The sequence below is a fragment of the Aspergillus undulatus genome (assembly GCF_047715775.1).
Source record: "Aspergillus undulatus strain CBS 261.88 unplaced genomic scaffold BDV17scaffold_1, whole genome shotgun sequence".
Lineage (NCBI taxonomy): Eukaryota > Fungi > Ascomycota > Eurotiomycetes > Eurotiales > Aspergillaceae > Aspergillus > Aspergillus undulatus.
In genome coordinates, this window is record NW_027396605.1 from 484,124 (window position 1) to 505,250 (window position 21,127).

The following is a 21,127-nucleotide window of genomic DNA, read 5'->3' on the forward strand; positions in this document are numbered from 1 at the left end:
TCGGTGTTGGAGTTGAGTCGTGATCTACGTGCTCCGGTCGAAGCTTAGTGGTCATAATGGGGGAAATCGCGGATCACCGCGAAGCCATTACGAACTTCAGGCAAACTACAACCACCCGCCCTTCCAACTCGAACTATGTACTATGTTCTTACCAATCCTTGTTTCGAGATCATAATGTATATTTGAGGGTCTATAAATGTATTTATCACTATTTACAATGCAACCAAGGTATCCGAATCTATAATCTAATGCAACCCAAAAAACCTGTATACAAAGGACCAGCCCCCAGCCCATCGGCGCAATAACGAACAGATCTATGCCTTGATACCAACCTGCCCCAGCGACGAAGCCCGCTCCGTCCCCGATCCTGACCCCTCCACCTCCAAATTCTCAAGTTCGACAGCCCTCGCAGCCTTCTGATTCAACCAGGACAGATAAGTCTGCCACCCCACCGCGATAACACCACTAAACACATTCCGGAACTGCGGCGGCACATACATGAAGCTGAACGCCGTGACGATGGGCCAGAATTTCGCGCTGTTGACAATACTCTGCGGGAGCGCAACTTTCAGCCGTTCGAATGTGTCGGATAGTGATGCGCCGGAGAGGAGAGAGTGTACGCTGAAAAAGTAGGTGTTGAAAACCGGGGTGAAAACCGCTTGTTGCACGATGACTTTTGTCAGGATAGAGAGGGGTTTCGAGGCGAAGTTGAAGGAGTTGTGGAGGAACATGAACCTGGTATTATTCCATTCTTATTAGTCCAGTCCAGGACGATTGTAGGGAATCCCTGGCCAGGTCAGATCAACGCACCAGTTATAAGATGGTATACTCGACCCAATCCCAACAACCAAATGCCTTAGTGTTCGATACGGGTCATAACCCCCTCCCTCCTCAACAACAACCTCAGTGTCATTTTTCCCATTGCCATCTTTCGATACCTCCACCTCCAACTTCTTCGTCTTCTCCGGTGGGAAAAAGAACTGCGCACTCAAATCCCCAAACAGGTAAATCACCACCGAGCTACAAAGCTGCGTCGTATAAGGCCTTTTCTCCTGAAACCGCGAATACGACCGCCCTAGCCGTCCGACAGGACCAGCCTGGATTCTTTGGCGCAGCGACCGGGGCCCGGATTGAGCGGGGACGGAGGGAGGTGCGGCTCTGAGGAGGGGCAGGGGGTGAGACGGACTTGGGCTCGATTGCGACTTTGGTTGTGAAGGTGAGGACGTCGGAGGATCGGGATTGGCTTTCGGCGCAGAAGTTGTATCGGGATTTTGTGATGTTGATTCGTATCGTCTCGTCCGTAAGCGCGGGGGTTTGGAGGGCGAAGATCTAGAGGGCGCGATTGTCATGCGGCGGAGGAAGAATGTATATCTCATTTTGAATTTGGGCGCGGCGCTCGAAGCGCGAGGTATGAAACACTTTCGCTGCTCTCGTCGAATATCGTCTAGTTCGTAACAGTCTATGGTAGGTATGTATACTGCGTAAATCAAAAGAGACCGGGCGTCGGCAAAGAATGACCAGTTGGACTGTCGAAGGCGTGGAGAAGAAGCTGGGGTATGATCTATAGAAGCTGAGTAACGATAATGCCAGGAAAGAGCGAAGAGGTTCTAATAAAAGACGAAAGGAAAGATCTATCGCTGGAAAAAGCGCATGTTGAGATTGACAATCGCGATGGCGACAGAATGGGTCAGATAAAAGGAAGTCGGCACAGTCGCCGGGCAGCCCTTGCAGATTCAGAGGGAACAGCCGAGGGTCGGAGAAGACTTCCAATCGGAGCGCTCACGGATTTTATTTGGCCGCCGAAATACCGGCAGTCGAACTCTGACATTTTCAATATTCTCATCAATATTTGATCAGGTGAACGAATGATTAAGTACCATTATGCTTATCATAACTCCGCCATCTATATGCAATAAAATCAAAAACCAGATCATACAGGGTATATCAGCAATGCAAAGTCAAGACAAGACAAGCCACTTTTCGCTCTTCCATATCGGAGTCACATCACACATCAACACATCATGAAACGTGCAAACGCAATGCGGAATACTAGAAATTATGTACCAGGTATAGTATGTATAGGCAAGTCGTTTATTTGAACGACTCCCGCGTGTTGACCCGATCGATATCGTACGGGTTCCCCTCGTACAAACTCTTTTGCGAGGCGCGCGACGCAATCGAGCGCTGGGACGCCTTGCTCCGGATCTGTCTCATTGAGGGGAGCTCTTCAACATCAGAGTCAGCTTCAGAACTCACGTCCTCGTGGTCCCCAAGATCCGGAGCAGGTGCTTCTGTGCGGTCAAACTTCTCGCCGCCCTCGGCGGTATCAGCGGCCTCCTTTTCGGCGGCGGGCTCGGACTTGGTCTGGTTCATCATGCGGCGCATGAAGGCGTCGGACTGCGCAGCGTACTTGCAGCGAAGACGGATCGGCTCGCCGTACTTGTAGAAGAGGAAGGGGAAGGGCACGCAGGCGAGGGCGAGGAAAGCGGGAATGGACGACGCCCAGTGGATGCCGAGATCGACGTACATGTAGCTTGTGAAGAGGGGGAAGACGGCACCGAAGATGGAACGGAGGACGGAGTTGGCTGCAAGGACGGAGGCGGCGAAGATGGTGTAGGTGTCGATGAGGTAGGACATGATACTGAGGAAGACGAGAACCATGCCGAAGCCGAAGGGGACACCCGCGGCGATGCAGGCCATCCAGTGGACGCTTGGGTAGTTAGTCCAGGCGAACCAGAACAGACCAATGGGAATCGCGACGGAGGCGACCATGCAGGGAGGTAGACGGGCCTCGGGAGGTGCGAAGCCGTCGTGTTCATCTTGAGCCTTGACGTAGCGCTTGTTATCCCAGATGCTGTATGCAACGGCGAAGAGCATGCCGACCATGATACCCAAGAATGGAAGCGCGCCGATACCCTGGTTCCAGCCGCGAACCTGCTGGAAGACGATGGGGTAGGCAGCGAAGAGCATATACAAAGTTCCGTAGACGATGGCCATGTATAGAGAAAGCAGGAACACGATGGGCTCGCGGAGCAGCAAAATCCAGGGACGAGACAGAGCGGTCTTGAAAGCCTCTCCGAGCGAGGTCTTGCCCTGCTCGATATCGATCTTGCTGCGGTACACTTTACCGGTGATCTTGGAAAGTCTCTCGGCACGGCGACGAAGGAGCACAGGCGCATAGGTTTCGGGCATGAAGAGAGTTCCGAGAATCCAGAGTGCGCCCGAGAAGGCACCGAGAAAACCCATAACCCATCTCCAGCCACCGTTCATACCGAGGAATCCACCGATAATAGGACCAAGGACGGGACCTAGTTGAAGGACTTCGTCAGCATATCATCAAACCGATCAATGACAGGGTAACGTACCCAAAAACGGAGCAGCAGCGAACAAACTCATAGCAACACCTCTCTGCTTCGCAGAGAACATATCGGCAATGACACCACCAGCGTTGGTAAGAGGCGAGGAACCGAACGAACCAGCGAAGAAGCGCAGAATGATAAGAGTCCACGAATTCTTCGCGCCCGCGCATCCACAGTTGAAGGCCGTAAGAGCCATGTATGTAAAGAAGTAGACAATCTGACGACCAAACATCTCACTCAACGGCGCCCAAAGCAGAGGTCCGATGGCGAAACCCAGGACGAAGAGAGAAACACCCAGGGTTGCAACTTCACTGCCAATGCCGAACTCGGCTTCGATCTCTGCGACACCACCGGTATAAGCCGAGGAAACCAAGGCGACTGCCAGGGTCGCGATAGCGGCCATGCCCGTGAGGAACCACTTCATTGTCGGGGAAAAGTCCATGGGGTTGCGAGGGTCGTTTTCAATCCAGACGACGGAGTAGGGGTCGTCTTCTGTCCCGGATCCAGCGTATTTGTGATCGATGACTTCTTGCGTCACGACGCCCTGGTCGAAGACGATACGCCAAAAGGGAATCTTTGAGGGAGCGGGCGCCTCAATGGGCAATGTCCCGTTTTGGAAGCCATGGTCGTCTTTGGCCATGGCGAATGAGGTTGAAGTCGCTCAGAGAGAGTCGACGTCCAGCTGAGGCGAGGAGAGAGCGAGTGGGTGAGAAGCTGCCGAGTGGCGCTATAGCTCTGAGAGGGGAAGCGAGCGACAGTAGCCGATGCGATACTATATCACCCTCTGTATAGTAGGGGTAACAAGTATGTATGCACAAATCTGAGACGAGAGTTTCAAGCACACCACATGGTGACAAAAACCGGGCAGCCTCCACCTTATATACAGGTTAGCAAAAAAGTCTTCTGACTTCATAGTTATGGAACCAGCAGCAGAATCTTGACTCTCTAGCCTCGGATCTCATTCTCAAACGGTGCTGGGCAAGATCCAGCACGCTAGTTGGCCGGAGGGGGCCAAGACTGCCGATGTGCCAGCATTAACGGCCACTATGCACACTTTGCGCCCATTATTTCCGGCTCTTCTGGCAAACTCGGATTCAGCCGAGCCATGACACGCATGGTGATTCGTCGATGAACTTGATGATGCCTCCGTTCGCGGGTTCCATGGAACTGATAAGATTCAGGCCGCCAGGCTTTTGCTTGCAGTCAGTTTCGTGGGTGGGTGGAACTGGACTTCCGTCTGACTGGTGTCATCCGATCTGCATAAGAGCAGTCTTCACTATACAGAGCACAGTACTATGACATTCATCACAATCACAATAATACAAAGATTAGGGGGTTACAGCTACGACGGACTTAATCATCGGAATTCCTTGTATAATCGAGATCGATTGACCGGAGTTGGGCGTCGAACCCGCATTCGGCTTACACGGCATCGAACCTTGAGGGCTGCACTCGGAATCGGTCACATTTCCACCGCGTGGCTTACACCTGCTCGCTCAACCCTCACGAGTCGGAAATTCTCTACCTGCATTGACAGCATACTATGCAGTGCATATTAGATGTGATCGGCCACTTATGACTCCTGTAACGCTCTTATCAGTCACCGCATTGCTTTTTCTTGCATTGTCTCCTCTCGCACTTTTGACCCAAACACAGGCATAACTTCGGCAGGCCATGACCCTGGTATTCTGTACCCCTATCCATCCATGTCTTGACTCTTGCCCCTCGCTAATAACACCTATGCACAGAATCGTACATAAGCGGCTTGTCTCCCCTGATAGTGGACCCCCGACCGAGGCTGAAGAAAAAGAAGAAAAGACCAAGCGGGCGGCATCCCCGATGACCCACCGACATTACATTTGCGACAGCCGAGAGGAGAACATCTAGAACATTTTTATGAAGGTCCCTCTGCATTGTGCGTCTGAGTCATGGACTTATGCAGGACATTGTCACCTTTTAACCGAGGTTGTTGGCACCGTTGACGTTATCGATTCTGAATCTGAGTCTGGTGGCGTTATGGCGTTTCCAGGCCTGGCTCGAGGGGGTTCAGGGCTTTTCTAGAAGGATTTCTGCCGTTTTACTTTTGACTTTTTTATTATTGCTATGTTCGTCTTGTTGATGCCGTCATTATAGTCGGCGTACTGAGTACCAAGGACGTTGCCGACGAGTATTGATGGTCGCCCAGCACCCGATCAGGTTCTTCGTCGCGCTAGCTATATTATGTGTTATAAAAAAGTAGAACATTCATCTCTAGGTATCCACTGAATCACCTGCCTAATATCCTTAAGCAACAAATAGATTGTCCCCATTTCCGAATTCAGGGGATGCAAGGTTAATGCACCCCGGCGGAAGAAAGTCCCGGATATATATATATCTGCATGGCCGGAGTTTAGAATGGCAGCGAGATTCCCCCTCCCCATAGTAAATACACACGTCGGATGTTGCCTTGGCTGGAGGCTTCACGCCCAGTACAGTATTCGCAGTCTGAACCATCTGCTCTTTAATCGTGAATTGGCGCCATTCATCTGGTGACGGCCTGGGCCTAACCTTCCTTCTTGCGTACTGCAAATGAGTGACGTGCGCACAGAAGGATTTCCGCCGTTGCTGTGAAGCAGTAGGCTTACAGATTTGGTCAAATCTGCTGCCTAGGGCGCTGATGACTCGGTTGCCCTGTAAACAGGTTCGCAAGTCTACGGTTGCACATTCGTATTCGGGTTCTTATGACGCAGGTAATAGTATCTACAGGGGTAGGTCTGTCGCTTGTTCAACTTCGAGGTAGATGTGCACCACCCGAGACTGAGTCTATCAAGAAACGCAGGCGATCAACACTTTGACAAGGCGACGCGTTGGAGCGACGTGAACGCGCCTTGTGAGCAGGAGCCTGCCGGGCGCGACGGGCTTGCGACCGTGGAGACCACAACACGAACGACGCGTCAAGGCTACGTTACCAAGGCATGATGAGGATTGAGACTGGCTTGATTGCTCATAGATACTGAATTCTGTCTTAGCCATCCTGTGACGTCGACAAGGCACCATGCGAGGATTGAAGATCCTTAATGTACATAGTATTCGAATGCACCTATGATGAATTCGTCCAGCCGCTGGATGGGCAGCCTACTATTTATCGTAGCAAAGAAAACACAAAACCCATTGCCGAACCCGTTGATATTGGAAAAAGAAAACCCGTCATGTATCGCCAGTCATGAAAAAGAAAAGATGAACCCCATTATCGCCTTCCCAGAGAAACCAATCACGAAGAAAACTTAAGAGCGCTCACCACGGAGGCGGCGGGCAAGCTGGATGTCCTTGGACTGGATAGTGACACGCTTGGCGTGGATGGCACAGAGGTTGGTGTCCTCGAAGAGGGAGACGAGGTAGGCCTCAACGGACTCCTGGAGAGCACCGATGGCAGAGGACTGGAAGCGGAGGTCGGACTTGAAGTCCTGGGCGATTTCACGGACCAGACGCTGGAAGGGGAGCTTGCGGATGAGGAGCTCGGTGGACTTCTGGTAGCGACGGATCTCACGGAGAGCGACGGTACCTTGATGAAGACGTTAGAGACAGGACGATGAGGTGAAGTCAGGCGAGCGTTGCTTACCAGGCTTGTAACGGTGAGGCTTCTTGACACCTCCGGTGGAGGGAGCGGCCTTGCGAGCGGCCTTGGAAGCGAGCTGCTTACGGGGAGCCTTGCCACCGGTGGACTTACCTATTGGGGTTAGGTTAGCGTGTTATTCAAAAGACGCGACAGCGACACGACCACGAGAGGGAAGGCAGTGAGATGAGGACTTACGGGCAGTCTGCTTGGTTCTAGCCATTGTAGATAATGTTGTTTGATGGATTCAGTGGAGTGGAGGATGAAAAAGGGTCGATGTGGATGGAAAGTCGATGGCTGAAAATAGGTGTCGACGGAAAGGATAGATGAGTGAAAAAGAAATGGAGGGGGCGGGTGGGGGAAGGTATTTGTAGTAAGCGAGGGGCGGGTGGTGATCCTGTGGTTTGCTTGCGCAGTTGGGTGGCCTTAGCGCCGTTTCCTTTGATCAAAAAAAGCGTTCGGAAAGCAGCACACCATAAGCCGTGATTTCGCGGCCCAGTTTTGGCTGGGAAAATCAAAAGGGTTGCGGGCCACCCGGGCGGTCAACCTGGCAGTTTACGGACGCTAAGCGAGACTGCCTCCCGTGGCCAATCAGCGCTCGGGATCATTGATCTGGAATATCCCCCATCGCATACTGATCCCAGCCTCAACACTGGAATGTAGCCAAATCAGACATATTACGGCAGTAGTTTCGATCTCTAGGAATTCAGTCTTGATTCACCGAATGCTGATTTCCCTCCTGACGCGTCTTTGTACTGAGATCAAACTTGCCCATGGATCAACTTCGTCACGGTCACGTTACCTACCGCCCTGTCCCTTAGCCCGCGCAGAAGATCAACCGGCGACGCGCGCTGATTGGTCGATCTTCGGATCAACGAGTGATTCCAGCTCTCTCCCCACGCGCGTCCGTTTTCTATACAAATATCTCCCGTCCCATGGAAGCCCATCCGCTCTTCACTACATCCAACAATCTCTCGCCGTCCACTTGACGTTTAACTTATCCCCACTACAACTTTAACCTTATCCCTCACACTATCAACATGTCTGGACGTGAGTGACTTCCTGATCAGGCTATCCTATCATGAACCTCGACTAACGCGTCTCTTCATAGGCGGCAAAGGTGGCAAGGGTCTCGGCAAGGGCGGTGCTAAGCGTCACCGTAAGATCTTGCGTGACAACATCCAGGGTATCACCAAGCCCGCTATCCGTCGTCTCGCGCGCCGTGGTGGTGTCAAGCGTATCTCCGCCATGATCTACGAGGAGACCCGTGGTGTCCTCAAGACCTTCCTCGAGGGTGTCATCCGTGACGCCGTCACCTACACTGAACACGCCAAGCGCAAGACCGTCACTTCTCTCGATGTCGTCTATGCCCTCAAGCGTCAAGGCCGTGAGTACCCTTTTGCTTCATTTCGTCAACCAACCTCTAACATGATTGTCCTCAGGCACCCTCTACGGTTTCGGTGGTTAAGCGAGTTCTTTCTGCATTGTTTTCCTTTCCACCATCCTGCGCGGTCGGCGCGTCGGTTGTCCTTCCGCAGCAGTGACGCGACGGTTTGCTTTTCGGGTTGGGTTCACGGTATGACTGGGACGTTGGGGTGTTCTTGATATTTTATTCCACACAAGTGTCATGGGTCTCTGGGTTTTTACGTACTTTTTATTTACTTTTTCCGATACGTTCACTACTGGTCACCTAGTGTTCGTTTTGATTTTCTGTATCATAACAGCCTTCATGCTCCCGGCTGGCGCCATGGGCTAAATACCTACGATCGTGCAGCATGAGGCGCGGTCATATGAATACAAACGATCAAAAAAATCAACCGTTTCTGTGGTCTTCGTAGTCACTACAGCCTTGGCTTTGGTGTTTTATTTTGGTGGCGCGTGCGGTCGCGTTCGCGTTGTGCAGTCGGTTCTGGCACCTGTCTTTCGCGATATCCTTTGCCGTTCGTCGACTATCTATAGCCGTTGTGTCTTTCAATGTTAATCTGCTATTTATCTGTCCTGGGTCTGTCGGTAGCTATTTACAGTAAGCCTTACGCGTAGCCCTCGTTGTTCGGGGTTGAAGACGGCCATTGTCGGGACTGTGATGTCATGCTCTTTGACGCCCTCGTAGATACAGCGTCGCTTGGTTCTTCTACCTCTGATCTTTCACTCCCATCGCGAGTAGTGGTTTTGAATGTAGTGCCATACTGTCGTGCTGGGATGTGGCTTTGACTTGTTTCTACTATGACATCCCGTTTCAGTTGGTGGCCATATATGTATTTGGCCAGGAAGATGGTACAGTACTCTAGAGTGTAGAAGCAGACAAATATATATCACGAACAAAAAACACCCGCACGCCAAATCCCTATCAAATCAGCCCCAAAACCTCACAGATATAAACATCTAAACCCATGTATTCCAAATAGCAACAACCGAGCTCTCACCCCCTCAGAACGGACGAGATATCGCGACAAAAAGGCCGTTCTTCAACACAGCACCTACACGGGTCGGCGGGTTGAGCCCGGGCCAGGTTCGAACCCGCGCCAAGAGTTACCGCATGGGGTGATTGGGTTCTTGGGTTCGGTCGGGTTGGGTTGGGTTCGTTCTGACCCTGGTGCCAAGAGGACGGATTGGGGAAGGTCGCTCGGGGCTTTGCTAGTATCGTACAGAGGACTGGATGGAGGCATCGAAGGAACCCAACGCCTTTTACCTTACTAGGCTTTTCTATTATCTCGGAGCAATCGCCATCCTTGTTGCACAGCTGAGTCAATTCCAGTGATATCATGAACGCAACGACTGAGAAGACCTGATGCCTTGGAAGGACGAAACGCGACGCGCGCCGCGCTCGAAAACCCCCATGATGTCGGCACCCAAAATAGAAATGATACTTAGAGAGAAAGAATGAACGAGAGCTGGGGTGCTCCTCTACTGCAACCGAGAGCACCACTGGAACGCCTACAGGACGACCCATCACATTCGCACTAATTCACACCCACCCGTTGAAACCTACTACCGAGGCACGGTCATCCCACTCAACGATTTCACAGAGTGGACGGGTCTTCAGACTACCAACAAAGCGATCGAAAGCACAGGAGGCCGCAACAAATTGGCGCCAAAATGGACACGCGTGAGCGAGATGACCCATGTACCTGAAATACAGCTGCTTGCACACCACCCGCTAGCCTGCATCGACAAGGCTACCGCCATCAACGACCCTGTCACTGCAATACCGCCATCGGCATTACGGACCCGCCGATGAGGAGAGGCAACAATGAACCCGCTGCTCCCATAAAAGCCGACAATCTCCAACATCCCAGGGAACCTCAAGACGCCCAGGTTAGCACGCAGAGGCCAGACAAGCACACTGGGAACAAGACCAATCAAAATGGCCCGATGAGACCCCAAGTCTGCCGGACGAAAGTGATAAACACATTCGTCCCAACCGCGTCCCTCGGAAAATAATCCACGACACAAGCAATGCTGACCGTCGTGACGATCTGATCACCTGCAGCCGCAATCGCGGCCCCAACCAGGGACATATTACTACACTGTCCGAGGCGTTCTAAGTCTGGACCAGAATACCACAACATGCAGATGGCCAGATTGATGCCGACATAATCCAGCCACAGCCTGTATTCGGGTGCTGGAGCTCGAGCGGATTGCTTCTCGCGATAGGACATCCACTGGTCGGAGACGTGACTGCCTACATGTTCACCAAGATCGGAGCCGATGATAATGGCGGGATCCTGGAGGCCCACCAGCTGTGCGTGCAAGCCGAACTTCGAGGGAAAGACCCGCGGAATTTAAATGGCTATTAGTACGCCGGCAAGCAGCAAGACCATAAAGTATGCAGACGCGGGTATCAAAGCACACGGCTGCACGGCCAGGGACAAGAGCCAAAGAAATCACTGGATCTCATTGGGCCCGAGTCGAGACGCCTGACCACGATAAGACGGCGTCTTGCCGACTGGGCATCATCGCGAGAGGCCGGCATTTAGAGCGTTTCTTGATCGAGCAAGAAGTATAGGATGAGCTGGACGCCGTTGACCTGGAACACTGTTAGAGCGATTGTTTAGTACGAAATCAGCAACGGGCCCCTACTGTTCCCTTCTATTCATGCGACCGCCGCGCCGAGGCGGCGCACAGCACCACTCTAGATGTAGGCTTCGACACCGGGAGCAAGTTGGCCGTGCCCCTTCGCACTGTCATGCACGAGATTTAGGTCGTTGAAAATGCGAGGTGAGCATACTCGCCTTGAGCATCCAACGCCGACACTCGGCGCAAGCAACCTCTGTTTGCCTCACCTTGCATATTTGGTCCATACTGTATGTCGTCAACGTATCTCACCTCTCTGCCCAGACCTTTTACGGAACCTTGTCTCCCCCACACGATGATCCCCATACGATGATCCCCATACCACGGAGCTTCCCCGCTCCTTTGGACTGCTCTCTGGCCAATCGGCGGAGTGCTTCCCGCTTGACCCGAGGGTATACCATAACCATACTGAACCTCTGAGAGTACACAATCACGACCGCGTCCTTAGGTCGTCAAGAGACCAACGTCACTTGTGCGGGGTAACTTGGTCCATGTAGCATAGCCCCAAGGGGAGTGTCTCCGAGGTGCTCTCAAGATCAATGCTTGCTGTGCACTGGCCCGTCCATGATGGCGTTTCGTGCTACTTAATCCAGAAGAACTTGACAACAAACATGTCAGCATCTATTGCCGAGCCCTTAGCAGCGAGGCCGCTGACTATCATAATTCTTGCAATCGGCGCAATTAGCTTGGTATACGTTGCGTATCAGCGGTATCTCCATCCCCTTGCCAAGTACCCGGGGCCTCTCCTGGCCAGCATCACAGACCTCTGGCAAGCCCACCAGTTCTATACCCTCAAACAACCGTATAATCTGACCAGACTCCACGAGAGATACGGGCCCGTTGTCCGGTATGGGCCCGACAAACTGAGCGTCACTCATGAGAGTGCCGTTTCCATCATTTACCAGAAGAGCGCGAGATCTATGCCGAAAACAGAGTTCTACGACGCCTATGGAGCTGCTCATCCCAACGTTTTTGGGATGCGTGATGAAGCAGTAAGAATAATGCCTCTCAGACCATGGTCTTTCTGACAGCCCTTCTAGCTTCACTCCACCAGACGACGCCACATGTCGCACAGTTTCTCCATGAGCTATGTCAAAGAGATGGAAAAGTACATAGACCTCAACATCCATATTCTCAAGGACCGAATACGGGCCCACTGCATGACGGATCAAGTTTTCAACTTGAAGAAACTGCTTCATTACTACATGATCGATGTCATCGGCGAGCTTGCCTTTAGCCAGTCCTTTGGAGTCCAGCAGGCTGATGACGAGTCCCTGGTACCTCCTGTGATCGAACATAGCCTTCTTGCCGCCGTGACTGGCGCATGGCCATCCATGACGAAGACCCTGAAGAAGTGGCTTCCCTACGTCCCGCATAAGGGCCTTGTGAAGCTATTTGCGGGGCGGAAAGCCTGCGCGGATCTTGCTTCGACATGTGTCCAGCGTCGATTGAGGGACCTGAAAAATGATGCCGCGTCTACCCTGCATGATAGAAAGGATATCCTGACCAACCTGATCGAGGCTCAACACCCAGAGACCGGTGAAAAGCTTAGTCGAATCAATTTGGAGACGGAGGCATTCGGGTTCATGTGCGTTACCTGAAATGTCCCTCTTCTTGATCTCTCTGCTGATAGTATCAGCATCGCAGGAACCCACACGACAAGCGCAACCTCGACGCTGTTATTTCACCATCTACTGCACAAACCCGACTGTATGAGAAGGTGCGTCGAAGAGATCGACTCCAACCTCCCCGCGCTTGAACCAAACGAGCCAGCATACCCCGTTAAATTAGCCGAATCATCCCTCCCATTCCTCCGCAACTGCGTCCGGGAAAACTTCCGCATCACACCGGTCTTCACGATGCCCCTACCGCGCCGCGTTACAGACCCAGCCGGGATAACTATCGAGGGTGACCACTTTCCTCAAGGGGTACGCCTCTGACCATACCCGTTCCATGAACATTACCACTTCTCAACACCATCTGACTTGTAGTTGGAGTATAGACATCCCTCGCCGTCTGCAACCACGCCTTCCACCACAACCCCGCCGTATGGGGCCCAGACCACAACATCTTCGATCCCACCCGCTGGGATAACCCCGACGTCAATGTCAAGGCCCGTCTGCTCATGCACTTTGGTCTCGGCGGACGGCAGTGTATTGGGAAGACCGTAGCCACGACAAACATATACAAGCTTTTCAGCACGCTTCTTAGGGAGTTTACGTTTGAGCTGGCGGATGAGCGGGAAAGAGAAGATGTGGAGATGGGGAGGTATAAGGGGAGGAACCCGGATCTTATTAGTGTTGGGATTAGTGATCTTAATGGGCCATTGCTTGTTAGGGCGAGGGTTCGCTGAGGGTATTTGATTTGGCTGGGTGCTGTTTTCTGACGGTTGGCGATAATGCTACCAACAAATGTGATTTGCAAAGGGTATTCTTAGTCTCATTGAATCTACAAATACAAAAGCATGCCTCAGTGGGATCTCGCAGCCGGCAATAAAAAAAAAGCATTCCACGCTCAAAATTCACCCTGCTTCGCACTCTTAGCCAGAACCCAAAAATTCTCCAATTTCGCGCGCGCGAGAACATCTTTCGCCTGAGAGTCACTCTCGCAGACTCTCGCACCCAGCCATTTACGGAACGCGCGGCCCTTAACCTGGCCCTCCCAGAGCAGAGTGCAAGTATTGGAACTGAGATCCCGAAGTTCACCCTTTTCGTCCTCAGCGGCAAGCCAAGACGCTTGAGCCTCGCGATTCCCTTCGCGCACGGCACCGGGCCCGGCATTCTCTGTCCAGTCGATGCGATTGACCATGAGTTTTCTGTAGTTGTTGATCGAATGGGCGCCTCCCTCGACGATGACGAGATTGAATTTCGGATGCATGACACAGACACCGGTTAGGGCGTTTTGTTCTGCGTTTTTGCTGATTTTAAATCGGTGCCGGCCGTTTGCAAGGCTGTCGACCTTGTATACTGTCATGAAGAGACCCTTTTCGGCGTCTTGCTCTTGTTGTCGGGCGAGTTTTTCGTGGCGTTGTTCTTTGGTGAGTTTGCGTTCTTCGTTGGCGGCTTCGTGCTGTTCGCGCCGGTCTGCGATCTCCCGGTTTACCCGCGCCTCTACGGCTGTGGGGTCCTTGACTGCCTGTTCGCCAAGCACGCGCATAAGGTTTGACTTCTTGACCTTTGGTGGGGGTGCGGGCTCGAGACCCAGGCGGATCTTTGCTTGCTGTTCTTTCAAGTCTGCCATTCGTCTTTGTCGGCGTATTTTAGCTTGCTCCTTCTGCGTGAGATACATCGGCTTCTGTTGCGGCTTGAGTTTCTCCTGAGGAGGCTCAAGAAGTACCGGATGTTGTACGTAAAGAGTAATTATGGAGTCGGGAGTGTCGATTTTGAGGTTACTCTCGTTTTCAACTGCCGTATAATCGGGCTTGTTCACCAGATTCTCGTCCCACCATTCGATCGCTGGTGGAGCTGGCACCATGAACGCCTTTTCGACGTCCAAGTCTTCATCGATACCGGCCTGCCTTGCTCGTTCGGCAATGCGCTTTTTCATGGCCTCTAACTGGGCCTGTCGACGAAGAGCTACAGCTTGCTGTATATATTTGCCTTTCTGGTTGAACAGGAGTTGGCGCGACTGACGCGGCCTGGAAATCGTAGCTTTCGGTCCGAGATTGGGATCATAGTAAGGGTTGCTCTTGATTTCTTCAAGAGAAGGTCCTGATAGATCAAGTCCAGCTCGACCTTGCTTCCCACCGGCCGCGGGGGACTCGGTTCTGCGGTTCCTCGTTGGTATCGATTGCTTTCCTTTGCCCCCGCGGAAATCCAGGTTGTCTGAAAGAAGTGCGGGATGTAGACCAATATCAAGACCACCTCGACCACGCGATGAACCGCCGTATTCGTCTTCTTCAAAGGGCGGAGGAGGTGGTGGAGGGGTTGGAGCGCTGGGCCGTTGCGAAGCTGCCTGTGATCGTCCTGTCGCGGCCGCCACCCGAGCTTTCATCTGTTCCAATCTCGACATGGCGGCACCAGCAGCTGGAGGTGCAGGGCTGGGACTAGAGGCTGCTGGTGCTGGTGAGGGTGATGCCGACACGCGTTTCTCAGCCATCAGTCTGTCGCGAACGGCTTGGGCTTTCGCTCTAGCCTCGGCCACGACCTTTGCAATATCGACATTACCAGCGGCCGCGGCGCCTTGGCCGGGATGAGGAGATCCATGATTCGAACGAGGTCGTTTCTGCACATTGTTGTCTTCATTCTCGGGGTGAGGCCGCTTCAGCCCGCTGCCCGACATGTCCGCCATGTTGCTTGAGACGGGGTCTTCGACTCACCCGCTGGAGCAATAAAGCTGGCGTAGAGCAAAGAGCACGAGCAAGGTCGAAAAATCGACCGGCGACAGCTGGTAAAGCCGAGAAGTTGTTGGAATAAGTGTATCTATCTTCGGAGATCGTCGCTGCGGAACTGGCGACTGGGCCAAGATGTCGTGAGGCGGTTCCGAGCGGCAGAAAAAAAAGCTGGGACAATTTTTCTTCTGCAGCTTCATGATCGTCGCTCCCGCAATCCGCTTTTCCGCCAGCAGCCGGCTCTCACAAAAAGAATTCGCACCGCGGCGTTTTCTGTTGCTCAAGGAGCTGCGACAGGGACAATGGCGACCTTCGCACGCCCCGTGGCCTCCTCAATCGCGGGGATCAACTTTGATGTCTACTCTGACCAGGATATCAAAGCGATCTCTGTAAAGCGAATCCATAATACTCCGACTTTGGATTCCTTCAACAACCCTGTCCCTGGTGGACTATACGACCCTGCGCTGGGTGCTTGGGGCGATCATACGTGCGTCTTTCTTCTTTTCGTATATACCTTTTAGTGATTTGCGCCGCAGGCTCTCGAGATTAAATAGCTAACTAGATACAGGTGTACGACATGTCGCCAGAACACTTGGTCCTGTACCGGCCATCCCGGACACATCGAGCTCCCTGTACATGTATACAACGTCACACACCTCGATCAGCTCTATCGTTTACTACGAGCGCAATGCGTCTTCTGCCATCGCTTTCAAATGTCTCGAACACAAGTAAACCAATATACTTGCAAGCTGCGCCTTTTACAATATGGATTGGTCGACGGAGTGGCAGTTATCGACTCCATGGGCGCCAAGGGGTCGAGCTCGAAGAAGAGCAAAGATGCGGATGGATCTGACGATGACGACGAAGATGAAGACGATGTAATGATTCGCAGAAACGCTTATGTCAAGAGGTGCATACGGGAAGCGCAGGCAACTGGGGCGTTGAAGAGTATACTGGCCGGAGCGAAGAATCCTCTAGCTATGGAGAAAAGGCGAGAATTGATTAAAGAGTTCTTTAAAGATCTGGTGGCTGCTAAAAAGTGCGCCAGCTGCAGTGGGTATGTCGCTATCTAAACCTCAGACTGTTGACCGCTCACTAACTGTTTCCAAAGTATGTCCCCAGGCTACCGAAAAGACCGAGCTTCCAAAATTTTCCGCAAGCCCTTCACGGAGAAGGCTCGACAGGCCATGATTCAAGCAGGACTGCAGATACCGAACTCCCTCATCCTCCTCCAGCAAGCGAAGAGACTCAGTGCCAAGGAGAAAAATGCCACTGGGAACGGCATCTCCGATACAGCCAGCGTTACCTCGGAAACTCATGGTGCGGAAGAAGAAGTCGCTCGTGGCAATGCAGTTGTCGCGCAAGCAGAAACTCGGAAGCAAGGTGCTGGCGAGACCCAGCATTACATGCCGTCGTCCGAGGTTCACGCTGCCATAACTCTGCTTTTCGAGAAAGAAGCCGAGATCTTGAATCTTGTATACAACTCTCGACCTACGCCCGTAAAGGAATCCCGAGTCACCGCCGACATGTTTTTCATCAAGAACATTGTGGTTCCGCCAAACAAATATCGTCCAGCTGCTGTGCAGGGCGCGGGTTCGATCATGGAAGCCCAACAAAATACCCCCTTAACGCAAATTCTGAAGAACTGTGACATCATCAACCAGATCAGCAAAGAAAGACAAAATCAAGGCACCGATTCAGTTTCTCGTGCTCGTGACTTCCGCGATCTCCTGCATGCGATCGTTCAATTGCAGGAAACTGTCAATGGCCTGATCGATCGTGATCGAAGCGGTGTCACCGGGGCGGCGGCAGCCAAAGCTGCAAATGGTATCAAACAGATACTGGAGAAGAAGGAGGGTTTGTTCCGAAAGAACATGATGGGTAAGCGTGTGAACTTCGCTGCTCGCAGTGTCATTTCACCTGATCCGAACATTGAAACAAATGAAATTGGTGTCCCCATGGTATTCGCGATGAAGTTGACCTATCCGGAACCTGTCACCAACCACAACTTCTGGGAATTGAAGCAGGCGGTTATTAACGGTCCTGACAAGTACCCTGGTGCTATGGCCATTGAAAATGAGCTAGGACAAGTGACCAACCTCAAGTTCAAGAGTCTTGACGAACGGATAGCTTTGGCCAACCAGCTTCTCGCGCCGTCAAATTGGAGGATTAAAGGTTCGCGCAACAAGAAGGTTTACCGCCACCTCACCACTGGTGATATCGTCTTGATGAACCGACAGCCGACACTGCACAAACCCTCTATCATGGGTCACAAAGCTCGTGTACTCCCGAACGAGAAGACAATTCGAATGCATTACGCCAACTGTAACACTTACAATGCGGATTTCGATGGTGACGAGATGAACATGCACTTCCCTCAGAACGAACTTGCTCGGACGGAGGCCATGACGCTTGCAGATGCGGATCACCAGTATCTAGTTGCTACGTCTGGTAAACCTCTTCGTGGTTTGATTCAAGATCACATTTCGATGAGTACCTGGTTTACGTGCCGTGATGCCTTCTTTGACAGGGAAGACTACCAGGAACTTTTGTACAGCTGCTTGAGGCCCGAAAACTCCCATACAGTATCTGAAAGGATTCAAGTCATTGACCCGGCAATCATCCGGCCAAAGCCTCTCTGGACTGGAAAGCAGGTGATTACAACAATTCTTAAGAACATCATGCCGCCCGGGAGAGCAGGACTCAACCTGAAGAGCAAGTCTTCAACGCCAGGAGATCGCTGGGGTAAGGGCAACGAAGAGGACCAGGTTCTCTTCAAGGATGGAGAGTTGCTTTGCGGTATTTTGGATAAGAAGCAGATCGGACCTACCGCAGGTGGGTTGATCGACTCTATCCACGAAGTCTACGGCCACACAGTTGCGGGAAAGCTACTCAGTATACTTGGACGACTTCTGACCCGATTCCTGAACATGCGCGCCTTTACTTGCGGTATCGACGATCTTCGATTGACTGAGGAAGGTAATCGCATGCGTAAGGAGAAACTTGCCGAGGGACCAGCAATGGGCCGCGAGGTTGCGCTGAAATATGTGACGCTTGACCAAACCAAAGTACCCGATGAGGATGCCGAATTGCGACGTCGCCTGGAAGAAGTGTTGCGCGATGACGACAAGCAAAGTGGTTTGGATAGTGTATCGAACGCTCGATCGGCGCAGCTGTCGACTGAAATCACCAAGGCTTGTCTGCCACGAGGTCTTGCGAAGCCCTTCCCGTGGAACCAAATGCAGTCTATGACAGTTACCGGAGCCAAGGGTTCCGCTGTCAATGCTAACCTGATTTCTTGCAACTTGGGCCAGCAGGTTTTGGAAGGTCGACGTGTGCCTGTCATGATCAGTGGTAAAACTCTTCCCTGCTTTAGGGCTTTCGACACGAACCCTATGGCTGGTGGTTATGTCTACGGTCGCTTCTTGACTGGTATCAAGCCCCAAGAGTACTATTTCCACGCCATGGCTGGTCGTGAGGGTCTGATTGATACCGCCGTCAAGACCTCTAGATCAGGTTACTTGCAGCGTTGCTTGATCAAGGGTATGGAAGGTTTGCGCGCGGAGTATGATTCCTCAGTACGAGAAAGCTCCGATGGCTCCATCGTCCAGTTCTTGTACGGAGAGGATGGTCTTGATATCACGAAGCAGGTTCACCTGCAGGACTTTGACTTCTTGGCGTCAAACCACGTCTCCATCCAGGAGCAGGTCAATTGGCAGAGAAACTACCACAACTTGGAAAAGGAAGCGGTGACGAATTGGCACAAGGACGCCATGAAGAAGGTGCGCAAGACTGGGAAGCTGGATGCTATGGACCCTGTTTTGTCTCTTTACCCCCCTGGAGGCAACATGGGTAGTACATCCGAACTGTTCTCCCAGGCACTTAAGAAGGTATGATTTAACTCTCCCTTGGTCGAAATTTCCTAAGGCTAATGAATTTACTCAAAAAAAGTTTGAGGACGACAACACCAACAAGCTTCTGAAGGATAAGAAGAAGGGCATCGACACCAAATTGACAAAGCGGTTATTCGACTCTTTGATGAACATGAAATACATGAATTCGGTCGTCGACCCTGGTGAGGCCGTTGGTATTGTGGCTGGACAGTCTATCGGTGAACCGTCCACTCAAATGACCCTGAACACCTTCCACTTGGCTGGTCACTCCGCAAAGAACGTCACATTGGGTATTCCACGTCTTCGTGAAATCGTCATGACTGCTAGCAAGCAAATCATGACGCCCACCATGACCTTGATCTTGAATGAGGAGCTACCCAAGGAGCACGGCGAGAGGTTCGCAAAGGCCATCAGCAAGCTCAGCATCGCGGAAGTTGTCGACAAGGTGCAGGTCAAAGAGAGAATCTCCGCCGGCAGCACGAAAGCCAAGATCTACGACATCGAGATCACGTTGTTCCCCGCGGAGGAATACACCGCGGAATACGCCATCACCATCCGCGATGTGCAGGCGACTCTGCAGCACAAGTTCATCCCAAGGCTTGTGAAGCTTACCAAGTCTGAGCTGAAGAAGCGACATGATGAGAAGTCATTGAGCAACTCGGCGGCGCAGCCTGAGATTGGCGTTTCCGTCGGCACCGTCGAGGAAGCGCCTCGGGGTCGTGACGATGAAGAACAACCTCCCGATGACGACATCGAAGACGATGAAGATGACGCCAAGCGCGCCAGAGGAGGTCAAAACAGATCAAACCAGGTTTCATACGAAGGCCCCGAGGAGGAGGAAGAGAGGATGATTCGACAGACGGACGCACGCGAAGACGACGAAGACCAAGACGACGTAGGCACGTCCCGCGATGTGCGAATGAACGACGCCTCCGACTCAGACTCCGATTCCGACTCCGACTCTGAAGGAGACGCAAAGATGCGCGAAGACGACGTCCGCGGTAGATTCGCCGAAGTCACCCAGTTCAAGTTCAACCCGCACAAGGGCTCCTCCTGCACAATCCAGCTACAGTACGACATCGCAACGCCCAAGCTCCTCCTCCTACCCCTCGTCGAATCCGCCGCCCGCAGCGCAGTCATCCAGTCCATCCCCGGCCTCGGAAACTGTACATTCGTCGAAGCCGACGGCGCCAAGGGCGAGCCAGCCTGCGTCGTCACTGACGGCGTCAACCTGCTCGCCATGCGCGACTACCAAGACATCATCAACCCTCACACCCTTTACACCAACTCAATCGAGCACATGCTCATCCACTACGGTGTCGAGGCCGCCCGCGCGTCCATCGTCCGTGAAATGGACGCCGTTTTCAAGGGCCATAGTATCTCCGTCGATAACCGCCACCTGAACCTGATCGGTGACGTGATGACACACTCTGGTGCCTTCCGTGCTTTCAACCGTAACCAGCTCGTCAAGGATATATCTTCGCCGTTGGCGAAGATGAGTTTCGAGACGACTGTCGGGTTCCTTAAGGAGGCTGTGCTCGAGCGAGACTGGGATAACCTCAACAACCCCAGTAGTAGGATTGTTGTTGGTCGGGCTGGAAATGTTGGTACGGGTGCTTTCGATGTCCTTGCTCCTGTGGCGTAGACGTGACGTGCTTTCTCCTTCCTGTGCTCATAATTGTGTTGTCTTGGTGTATCTTTTGTCTCTCTTCAGCCGTTGTACATGTTTCTCAGGGCCCATTTATTGTTGATACGCAGTTCTGTTCCTGATGTGTCCCATGAACTCTGGAGTTTTGTCTAAGTGGAAATCAAAAAGTTTCCTATCCTTGTCATTGTCAGTTATCATTTAATCTACATCTACAAGCATTTTATACCTAGT

At 52.4% G+C, this 21,127-nt stretch overlaps 6 protein-coding genes across 6 annotated transcripts; 3 read left to right on the forward strand and 3 right to left on the reverse strand.

Annotated features, from left to right (window-relative positions):
• Positions 1–245: 245 nt before the first annotated feature.
• BDV17DRAFT_278563 (putative MFS multidrug transporter) lies at positions 246–3,999 on the reverse strand (the record flags this gene model as incomplete). The annotated part of the gene is made up of 6 exons (XM_073759557.1): positions 246–264; positions 373–735; positions 811–887; positions 939–1,293; positions 2,105–3,308; positions 3,366–3,999. 6 exons carry the CDS (start codon positions 3,997–3,999, stop codon positions 246–248), a joined length of 2,652 nt encoding a protein of 883 aa, XP_073621081.1.
• Positions 4,000–6,508: 2,509 nt separating this feature from the next.
• On the reverse strand, positions 6,509–7,443 carry hhtA (histone H3). Its single transcript, XM_073764418.1, has 3 exons — positions 7,150–7,443; positions 6,958–7,065; positions 6,509–6,900 (listed from the first exon to the last, which is right to left on the reverse strand). Exons 1-3 carry the CDS (start codon positions 7,172–7,174, stop codon positions 6,623–6,625), a joined length of 411 nt encoding a protein of 136 aa, XP_073621082.1. The 5' UTR covers positions 7,175–7,443; the 3' UTR covers positions 6,509–6,622.
• Positions 7,444–8,158: 715 nt separating this feature from the next.
• BDV17DRAFT_248765 (histone H4) lies at positions 8,159–8,448 on the forward strand. The gene is made up of 2 exons (XM_073756134.1): positions 8,159–8,338; positions 8,394–8,448. The coding sequence occupies exons 1-2, from the start codon at positions 8,200–8,202 to the stop codon at positions 8,417–8,419; spliced, it is 165 nt and encodes a 54-aa protein (XP_073621083.1). The 5' UTR covers positions 8,159–8,199; the 3' UTR covers positions 8,420–8,448.
• Positions 8,449–11,636: 3,188 nt separating this feature from the next.
• On the forward strand, positions 11,637–13,378 carry BDV17DRAFT_285978 (cytochrome P450; the record flags this gene model as incomplete). Its single annotated transcript, XM_073760814.1, has 4 exons — positions 11,637–12,017; positions 12,066–12,613; positions 12,665–12,953; positions 13,028–13,378. The coding sequence occupies 4 exons, from the start codon at positions 11,637–11,639 to the stop codon at positions 13,376–13,378; spliced, it is 1,569 nt and encodes a 522-aa protein (XP_073621084.1).
• A 38-nt stretch (positions 13,379–13,416) lies between these two features.
• Positions 13,417–15,442, reverse strand: BDV17DRAFT_248770 (U4/U6-U5 snRNP complex subunit PRP3). Its single transcript, XM_073756135.1, has one exon. It carries the CDS (start codon positions 15,313–15,315, stop codon positions 13,540–13,542), a length of 1,776 nt encoding a protein of 591 aa, XP_073621085.1. The 5' UTR covers positions 15,316–15,442; the 3' UTR covers positions 13,417–13,539.
• Positions 15,443–15,603: 161 nt separating this feature from the next.
• Positions 15,604–21,126, forward strand: BDV17DRAFT_248771 (DNA-directed RNA polymerase I core subunit RPA190). The gene is made up of 4 exons (XM_073756136.1): positions 15,604–15,842; positions 15,924–16,412; positions 16,467–19,245; positions 19,307–21,126. The coding sequence occupies exons 1-4, from the start codon at positions 15,658–15,660 to the stop codon at positions 20,891–20,893; spliced, it is 5,040 nt and encodes a 1,679-aa protein (XP_073621086.1). The 5' UTR covers positions 15,604–15,657; the 3' UTR covers positions 20,894–21,126.
• The last annotated feature ends 1 nt before the right edge of the window (position 21,127 follows it).

Excerpts from the sequence above, each read along its gene's own strand:
- hhtA (XM_073764418.1), bottom strand. The coding sequence starts at position 7,174 with ATGGCTAGAACCAAGCAGACTGCCC. Across the intron at positions 7,066-7,149 it reads TAGAACCAAGCAGACTGCCC|GTAAGTCCACCGGTGGCAAG; the intron begins GTAAGTCCTCAT and ends TAACCCCAATAG. Across the intron at positions 6,901-6,957 it reads GCCTCACCGTTACAAGCCTG|GTACCGTCGCTCTCCGTGAG; the intron begins GTAAGCAACGCT and ends GTCTTCATCAAG.
- BDV17DRAFT_248770 (XM_073756135.1), bottom strand. The coding sequence starts at position 15,315 with ATGGCGGACATGTCGGGCAGCGGGCTGAAGCGGCCTCACCCCGAGAAT.
- BDV17DRAFT_248771 (XM_073756136.1), top strand. The coding sequence starts at position 15,658 with ATGGCGACCTTCGCACGCCCCGTGGCCTCCTCAATCGCGGGGATCAAC. Across the intron at positions 15,843-15,923 it reads GGTGCTTGGGGCGATCATAC|GTGTACGACATGTCGCCAGA; the intron begins GTGCGTCTTTCT and ends AACTAGATACAG. Across the intron at positions 16,413-16,466 it reads AAGTGCGCCAGCTGCAGTGG|TATGTCCCCAGGCTACCGAA; the intron begins GTATGTCGCTAT and ends CTGTTTCCAAAG.
- BDV17DRAFT_248765 (XM_073756134.1), top strand. The coding sequence starts at position 8,200 with ATGATCTACGAGGAGACCCGTGGTGTCCTCAAGACCTTCCTCGAGGGT. Across the intron at positions 8,339-8,393 it reads TGCCCTCAAGCGTCAAGGCC|GCACCCTCTACGGTTTCGGT; the intron begins GTGAGTACCCTT and ends GATTGTCCTCAG.